General features: G+C 37.8%; 1 protein-coding gene across 2 annotated transcripts in view; it reads left to right on the top strand.

Moving 5' to 3' along the window:
- LOC115221051 overlaps window positions 1-2,376 on the top strand; it is a 59,566-nt gene extending 57,190 nt beyond the window's left edge. For both annotated transcript variants that reach the window (XM_036510373.1, XM_036510372.1), the window contains exon 25: window positions 2,045-2,376. In XM_036510373.1, coding sequence (XP_036366266.1) covers window positions 2,045-2,158 — 114 coding nt within the window. In that variant the 3' untranslated portion in view covers window positions 2,159-2,376. The remainder of the gene's footprint in view (window positions 1-2,044) is intronic.
- Window positions 2,377-10,000: the final 7,624 nt, after the last annotated feature.

The following is a 10,000-nucleotide window of genomic DNA, read 5'->3' as shown; positions in this document are numbered from 1 at the left end:
CTGTAGCTTCTCTGCGCTTAACCAGGAGAGATACTTTTATCTCTGAGCAACGTAACCTGTTGAGTGATACTTCTTTCAGAGTAAGCATGCTCTAGATATAAATATATTTATAAATATGAGTGTGCATAAACGCTTTCGGAAAAGATGATTAAAGAATTAACTAATCTATGGTAAACACAAGTTCTTGCAAAAATGCAGTGCCAATGCAAGGGAGATAACAATTAAGAAATCCTTAAGTCACCTGCCCTGATCTATATATATATATATATATATGTATTTTGAAGTTCCACATTGCCACACATAATCTTGTATATTCTCATTGAAAGCGGAAACAAATACCAACTTCCTTGAGTGAATCGCATGAAGAATTGCCGAGATTTCTCTACATGAAACCATTGGTTGCCTTGTTAATCTATAAAGTCTATATATATATAATGTATGTATGTATGTGTGTGTGTATGTATGTATGTATGTATGTATGTATGTATGTATGTATGTATGTATGTATAAAGCTACGTACATACATACATGCATGTATGCATGCATACATACATACATACATACATACATACATACATACATACATACATACATACATACATACATACATACATATGAGGTGGTATTAAAAAGTTCCTAGACTAGTTCTGTAGCGTGCCAACAGATGGCAGCCTTCATGAGGCAGACTGCCAACTGACATTGCAGTGTTTACTTCAAAAATTGTAAAATTTGTGTATGTTATAGTCTTGCGATTTTGTCATGGACAGGAAGTTGAAACAGTGAAACAACATGAAATTTTGCGTTAAACTTGAGAGACATTGAATACAGTTGGGCAGGTTTACGGTGACTAGGCACTGGGTAGTACGTAATATTTTGAGTGGCAAGGGCATTTCAAAAGCGGAAGAAAGTCCCTGGGAGATAATGAGTAATCTGGAAGACCTGCCACGAGCATCAGCCCTGGAAATGTTGTATTGTGCATCAACAATTTGTCCTCCAGGGCCAGGCTATCAATTGAAAGTTCTAGTGCAACGTTTTGAAGTGTTTAAAGGAGGACATTTGGCAAAAGCGACTGGATCTGTGGAGCGCAGATAATTGGATTTTTCACCGAGCTTTTTTCACTCATGAGTTTCTCGTCAAAAGCAACATGGTATCGCTTCCACCCCTGACCTATTCGCCAGCTTTAGCACCTTCCCCAAGATCGTCCTTTTAACACCGTTGTCGAGATCAAGAACGAATCGCAGAAGGTCCTCGATTTGCGTATGGAAAACAACTTTCGGGCCGGATTCCAAAAGTGTCAGGAACACTGGGACCGGTGTATTGCTGCACAAGGTGACTATTTCAAAAGGAATGATGTTCAATCATCATCATCATCATCATCATCATCGTTTAACGTCTATTTTCCATGCTAGCATGGGTTGGACGGTTCGACCGGGGTCTGGGAAGCCAGGAGGCTGCACCAGGCTCCAGTCTGATCTGGCAGTGTTGCTACAGCTGGATGCCCTTCCTAACACCAACCACTCCGTGAATGTAGTGGGTGCTTTTTACGTGCCGCCGGCACAGGTGCCAGGGTAAACTGGCAGTGGCCACGATCATTTGGTGCTTTTTTACGTGCCACCAGCACAGAAGCCAGTCAAGGCGGCGCTGGCCTCGGCCACATTCAGATGGTGCTTTTTACGTGCCACCGGCAATGGTATCACAACTACAATTTCCATTTGATTTTTTATTTTGATGTTGATGTACGTGACTCAATAGGTCTTCTCAAGCACAGCAAGTCGCCCTACGATCTAAGATAAGCACAGCAGGCCGTTCTGCGATCCAAGGTACTTTGGATGGTAGATAAATAAGTTATTTCTTATCAAACATAACCTAGTCCAGGAACTTTTTGATACCCTCTTGTATATAAGTATTCGATTTGTATCGACATAAGACAATAAATTCTGAAATAATGTTCTGTATTTCCTATGACAACATCAATCGTAGCAATACTTTCAGATATATATCTTTAATTATTCTATTCTTTTCTGTTTTTTTTTTAACTCACCAGAATGAGGTGAATATTCCAACAGGCTTTGGCGATGATTTCCTTGAGAATGTTGTGAACGAGGTGAACGCGGCGGCTTCTACCCAGTCCAGTGAAGAAAAGAGCGGCGAACTGTGATAGGGCAGAGTTTATAAACACCACACATCTTCCACCGCTCCATTCCGAAAATCTAGAAAGTGCTGGAAATCTGAGGGGTAAAGAGCTGGAAATATTGCGGGGTGGAAACTAAAAAAAAAATAAAGAAATATCTAGCAAAAACTGGAAATCTGGAGAGAGCGAGAATGAAAGAAAAAAAAATTAAAAATCTGGTAAAAAAAAGTATTGGCAAAGAACATGAGAATCTAGAGAGAAAATCCCGGGAAATCTGGCCAGAGAAAAACTGAAAATCTGGAAACTTCATTCTCTTCATTTTTATTTTTTTGTGTGTTTTATGTTTGCTATTTTCTTCTGGCATTTTGAACGGAGCTTTTTGTTCAATTTCTTTTATTATTTTTTCATCATCTTTATTTAATTTTAAACAATAAAACTATATAAAATAAACTTCAAATGACAGTATATATATATATATATATATATATATATATATATATATCTATATATTTATCATGTGATATACCTCTTTTTGTTTTACAGATAATTGTATCATTTAAAAAAAATTTTATTTTATTTTTACTGTTCAATTTTGTTGTTCGTTGGGACATTTAATACTTCTTGTTTGTAAGGTTTACAGGGAGTTCGAACTGCATGAAATGAAAACAGAAAACAAGTTTCTGGGGAAAGAAGATCATTTAAATATTTCATCAACTTTAACAGCGTAGGAGTAGGAGTGGCTGTGTGGTAAGTAGGTTGCTTACCAACCACATGGTTCCGGGTTCAGTCCCACTGCGTGGCACCTTGGGCCAGTGTCTTCTACTATAGCCTCGGGCCAACCAAACCCTTGTGAGTGAATTTGGTAGACGGAAACTGAAAGAAGCCCGTCGTATATATGTATATATATGTGTGTATATGTTTATGTCTCTGTGTCTGTCCCCGCCCCCCAACATCGCTTGACAACTGATGCTGGTGTGTTTACGTCCCCATAACTTAGCGGTGCGGCAAAAGAGACTGATAGAGAAGTACAAGGCTTGCAAAGAATAAGTCGTGGGGTCGATTTGCTCGACTAAAGGCGGTGCTCCAGCATGGCCACAGTCAAATGACTAAAAGAAGTAAAAGAGTAAAAGAGCAGTTAAATAACGGTTCTTGCACAAGATTTAATAGAGTACGAAATGCAATGATATGAAATGCAAAAGACCGAGCTACAAAGGAAGCTATAATGTAACCATTTGACTTACTTGAAATGTTCTCAAATGAATAACAGATTTCTTTTATTTTATTTTTATTTTTTTCCTTTTTTTTTGTCTTTGGTGAGAAAGTGTTATTTTCTATTTGTTTCTATCTAGAAATCAAAAGAAATGACTACTATTCCCTTCACACGTTACTTTTGTTTTGAAACTACACTATATTCCATTACATTTCAGACAAGAGAGTTTCAGCGCTGAGTTGCTGAGGCAGAAATATAGTTATAGCATATAATAATAATATAATAATAATAATAATAATAATAATAATAATAATAATAATAATAATAATAATAATAATAATAATAGAACACCTACAAAAATCAATATTACTTGGAACTGCAAGAATGCTTCGCAATGTTTTGAAGCATGACCAGTAAACAAGTGTCACCTTAGTCTGCTGGCTATGGACAGCTGACACTCCATCTTACCCAGCAAAATAAGCTGAATTTTCATCAAATAATAATAATAATAATAATAATAATAATAATAATAATAATAATAATAATAATAATAATAATAATAATAGAACACCTACAAAAATCAATATTACTTGGAACTGCAAGAATGCTTCGCAATGTTTTGAAGCATGACCAGTAAACAAGTGTCACCTTAGTCTGCTGGCTATGGACAGCTGACACTCCATCTTACCCAGCAAAATAAGCTGAATTTTCATCAAATAATAATAATAATAATAATAATAATAATAATAATAATAATAATAATAATATAATAATAATAGGTTCTCATGGCTTCTGATCTTAACTGATTGGAAGTGTTATCATGTACATTGTTTTGTCTTGGTATAAAAGATGGGCTACAGCAAATATTCTGCACAATACCACAGATTTGCTTGTCAGTTGTTTAACCTTAACCAGTTGAGCATGTCCCTTAGTGTCTGATGATATGTGCATCTCTGATCACGAGCAGAATAGTGGGGGGGCTTCATAGCCATGTGTTGAGAGGGATTCTTTGGGGTTTGAATAATTCACCTCTGGAAACATGGGTGGTTCTTTCAACATCCTTAAACAACCCTTATTCAGGGACCTTTTGAGCGGGATGGGCTACTCAACCTGAACTGGGCCCCATCTGCAAGGTCATGTGCTGTTTATCTTGATATGAGATCACCATGTCGTGCACATATGGTTGTGATGCATGTGCCTGGTGTACCCTTATCAGACGGGTAGTCATGATGGGTATATTGAGCTTCGTATATTTTACCCCAGTGTCACTTTGATGGCATGAACTGCTCTCTCACTCAATAATAATAATAATGATGATGATGGTTTCAAATATTGTCTCAATGGCAGCCATTTTGGGGGGAGAGGAAGACTCCAGTGTGTAACTGGTACTTATTTCATCGACCCCCGAAAGGATGAAAGGCAAAGTCGACCTCGGCGAAATTTGAACTCGGAACGTGAAGACGGACGAAATGCCGCTAAGCATATCGCCCGGTGTGCCAACGATTCTGCTAGCTAGTCTTTTTATTCTTTTATTAACCACAAGGGCTTATATAAAACAACATAAAATGACATGACACAAACATAAACGACGACACAAGACAATACAGTGGATTTTCGAATCGAGTAAACATTATAAAAAAACAATGGAAAATTAAACAAAATAAAATTCCCAATAGGGGAAGGCGTTTTAAGGTCCTCATGGAAAAATCCACACGAGCCACGGGTGCCTGATCAACAGGGCAAGATCCCTTCTTTTATTTCTTCACAGGTGTACACTCGGAACTGGTCTTTCACACTGGCCATTCTACCAACGTTCACCCACCTTTCAACAAACTTGCTACAAGGCAACACTTCCCTCTCCACCCTCAACTTCCTTTTCAAAGGAAACTTTAAAAAGTTGATGAGAGCTTAACCAAAGAGGAAAGTGCCTGACTTTAGCCCTTTCAGACGATCCACCATTCTACCTCTTTCGCTACAGCCACCAGACAAATAAAAATTGCCTGCCCCACCCGGCCAAAGGAGGGCAGCGGGGTAATCTTTTCTTTTTTTATTTACCTCAAAAGGTTTACATTAAGAAAAACATTGTGGACAGTTCAGGACAAAACAAAGAATGCGTGTGTACCTGTATCAGTGTCTGCTGCGAGGGTTTTGCGTGTAAACAAAGAAAAAAAAACAAATTCAACAACTTGTATTCCTTAATAAAGAAGAGACTTTTAAGGGCTGCTCATGGAAAAACCCCATAAAAAACCATGGGCACTCTGTCTTTTGGGACAGGTACCTTCTTTTTTTTCTTTCCTTCTCTGAAACCACAGGCGTATGCTCAGGGCAGACCCGTTCACACGCACCATTCTCACCCCTTTCATCCACCTTACAGCAAACTGGCCAGAAGACTAGACTTCCGTCTCTATCCCTATTTTCCTTTTCAAGTGAAACTTGAAGTCGATTAAGGATTGGCCAAAGAGAAAAGTGTTTGTCTTCATCCCCTTCAGTCTTATCCACCTTACAACTTCGCCATGGTCACTAGGCATATAAAGACAGCCTTTCCTTCTGGTTAAAGGAAGGCAGCAGGGCGATCTTCACGATAGATTCAGTTGACAAACAGAGAAAAAGATGACTAAAAGTGATTTAAAACCGGAAACGGAGGCTCTAATCCGTACCAAGAGCAAGCACTAAGAACAAACTAGGTATTCTAATACCTTGTGAGTAGGTTCCGATAGTATTTAAAATTAGTCATTCCAAGTATAGAGTTTATACACAGTGTTGTTGAATGGAGGGTTTTTATTTTTAAAGTGACCTAAAGGTAGGTCTTTACTTCTTGGTGATCTTAACTTCTTACAGCCGCTTCAATTGATTTAATTAAAAATTCATACATTAAATTTGCATTTATGTGACATGGGCATAATTTCATCAGGGTAAAAAAATATATATCTTGAGATGTTATATGAGAGCCTATCAGTTCATTTCAGCAGACTAATATGCTCATCAGTTCATTCTGCTATAGCCTCAGGCTGACCAAAGCCTTGCGAGTAGATTTGGTAGACGGAAACTAAAAGAAGCCCGTCGTATATATACGTGCAAGCGTGTGTGTGTATGTGTGTGTGTGCGCGCGCGCAGGTGTATGTGTGTGTGTGTTTGAGTGTGTGTCTGTCCCCCACCACCGTCGCTTGACAACCGATGCTGATATACCCGCCAGCTTTCATCAGGTGTCTTGGGGAAATTTCGAACCTGGGTTCTCATTCCTAAGGTATTTTTCGATGTTATTATTATTATTATTATTATTATTATTATTATTATTATTATTATTATTATTCGGTCACTGTTTGGAATCGAACTCCGAATCTTGGGGCTTGTAGCCTGCGCTCTTAACGACTACGCCATATGCCCGTGCACCACGGTTCGATTCCAAGCAGTGACCTGAAGAAGAAGAAGAAGAAGAAGAAGAAGAAGAAGAAGAAGAAGAAGAAGAAGAAGAAGAAGAAGAAGAAGAAGAAGAAGAAGAAGAAGAAGAAGAAGAAGAAGAAGAAGATGGTCAGGCCTGTGTGGGATGAAAGATTTCAAAGATAAAGCACTGTACAAGCAATTGAAAACGAATGAAACTGAAAGTAGGTGGGTAAAGAAAAGAATGCATGGACAATTTCATACGGATGTTGAAGATAAGACAAATAGAGAAAAAAGATGAAACGGAGGCTCTAATCCGTGCCAAGAGCAAGCACTAAGAACAAACTACATAAAATACAGAATTGACAACACATCAGAAAGTGATAAGTGCAGAATCTGTGGACAAAATAGTGAAACAGTATGGCATATTAGCAGTCAATGTACGCCACTAGCCCAGAAAGAATATAAGAGACGCCACGACAATATAGCAAGACTTGTCCATTGGACTTGAGCAAAAAATTGGTACGACCACAAACCCGAAGGCATCATCGAAAATGATAATGCAAAGATCCTATGGGATTTTATGATTTAATGCGACCATGAGAAAGAGAATAGGAAGCCGGACATAGTCTTAATTGAGAAAGAAAGCAAATTATGCTGGATCATAGATATAGCATGCTCAGCTGACAACAAGGTATGCGATAAGGAAGAAAGAAAAGTCGATAGATGTGACAGGTTAGATTGGTAGGTTAAGCAGTTGTGTTCGATGAAAAAGGTGGTAGTAGTACCAATAATTGTCGGAGCCCTAGGAACAATGAGTAAGAATCGTAAGAAGTACATGGAACTAATAGGGGCTGCAATAACGGTGGAGCACTTGTAGAAAACAGCACTGCCTGGAACCGCTCAAATACTCCGGAAGGTTCTCGAAAAATGAGAGGTGTTACCTTAGTTCACTGGTAATGAACAGCTGACACCGTAGTACATCTCCAGCATTAGAAGCTGTGCAAAGACAACAACAACAATAACAATAATAATAATAATAATAATAATAATAATAATAATAATAATAATAATAATAATAATAATAATAATAATGATAATAATAATAACAACAATGAAAAATACCTCAGGAAAGAGAACCCAGGTTCGAAATTTCCGCAAGACGCCTCCTGCAGAAGGCTGGAGAGTATATCAGCCGAAACGTTGTGTTAACGACAAAGATAAGAACAAATATCTGTCAAATGTAAATAATGTACACAATTTCTCGTCTCTTAAATATAGAACTGGAGTACATATATATATATATATATATATATATATATATGCTTTTTGTATTTATATTCATATTATTTTTTGTTTTTTGTATTTATAATCGTGTAACATCGTCCGTTTTTCTATCCTTGTTTCGTATACATTCGATCCTTTTTCCAAGAAATCTAATGCTCGTAGCTTAGTTTTTCCTTGGGGCTAGCCAGATTGGAGCAATCTCAAGATTAATCAGCCGAAATTGCGAGTATGATCCTGTTCTTGACTGAAGATTAGAGGCATCGAATGACCCGTCCGTGTTTTTTGTTATCGTCTATTTGAATGTTTTGCGTTCTTGTCCCATTTTGTATTTTTACATATATATATAAATACGAAAGGAGACCCAAAAGAAACCGGAATTTTGCAATATATCTTATTCTCTTAGTTTTGTATGTTGACACTTTTATCGCCTTAAATGTATTCTCCATTTGAAGCAATGCATCGATCCAGGAGAATTTTCCATTATTCGAAGCAGTGCTGGAGATCATGTGAAGTGATGCTTTTTAACGCCTCCGTCGTGTTTTTCTGCACCTCTTCCACATCTGCCAAATTCTGTAGCACCAGCTTTCGTCACCTGTGATGATCTTCGAAAAAAGGGTCCGGATCAACTTCCAGCTGTTCTTTCAGTTCACGTATTCAGCCGTGACTGTTTTTCATCTTTCGTGAGCAAGCGAGGCACAAATTTTGCCGCAGCTCTTTTCATTCACAATTCCTCGCTCAAAAGTCGTTGGCGGGAGCTCCAAGACACACCAGTCATATCAACAAGTTCGTCAATTCTTCGGTGACGGTCTTCTAAGATCAGTTCATGGATTTTCATGATGTTTTCATTCGTTCGAGAGGTCGACAGTCGTCTTGTATGGGATTGGCCTTCAAGCGACAAGTGACCATTCCAAAAGCTTGGAAACTACTTGTAAACTAGTGTTATGCTCATGGCAGCATCCTTGTAAGCTGTTTGAAGCATGACAACTGCCTCGGCCGCCGTTTTCCCCAAGAGGAAACCGAATTTCACGAAAACACGGTTCCTTCATTTCAGCAATCGTAAACATCAACGAACAGGAGAGAAACACTGCAAAGCAAAGACGCACCACGTGGCAGTACGAGTTAAACCAACGACGCAAGTCGGCAGACTGATACCTGGGGGTCGCATCAAGTGGTTTCTAGCAGCGGAAGCCCGAATTATAACAGGTTCGTCCCACAGAAAACGTTTCCGGTTACTTTTGGCTACTCCTCGTGTATATATATAAACATAAGCATACACACACACTCCCTAAAATTGGCTCTCCCTTACTATCACGCACATACACAGGCATATATTCATTCATACATAAGTACATAACATAATACACACACACACGCACATGTAAACACCTACATATTCACACATACATAACTACATAAATACACACATACATAACTACATAAATACACACATACATACACACGCACACATACACACGTATACACACACATACATACATAAATACATACATACTACATACCCATAAATACCTACCATTTACACATACAGTCGCGATATAAAAGAGGCAGCCACCATTTAACTTATCTCATTTAACACTGTTATCATATGCAACTATAACTAAAAAAAAACGTGTCAATAGATTCATTATAACAAATTATTTACCATTATTTTCGGAGAGGAATTTCACGCTTCAACATATATTTTTTTATCCATTCATTTATTTATTTAATTGATGTTTTATGTTGTTTTCGTTTAGGTTTTAGGTTGTTCTTTTCAATTATTATTGTGTCGTCTGCGGACTTTGGAAGTTGCAAAAAAAAACAAAAAAAGAAACAAATACAAAAAAACAACAAAAATCAACACAATCAAAATTCTTTTGGGATAGTCGTGAATATTGTTCGATGTAAAGGTTATTGTTTGTCTGTCTGTATGTCACATTAAACCTTTAATTTATAGTTGACACGAACATGCTGACATTATAAACCAAACAATTTAT

Source organism: Octopus sinensis, linkage group LG17 (genome assembly GCF_006345805.1).
Source record: "Octopus sinensis linkage group LG17, ASM634580v1, whole genome shotgun sequence".
NCBI classification, from domain to species: Eukaryota; Metazoa; Mollusca; class Cephalopoda; order Octopoda; family Octopodidae; genus Octopus; species Octopus sinensis.
The sequence above is the reverse complement of the archived record's forward strand: the minus strand, read 5'-3'. Positions and strand labels throughout refer to the sequence as shown.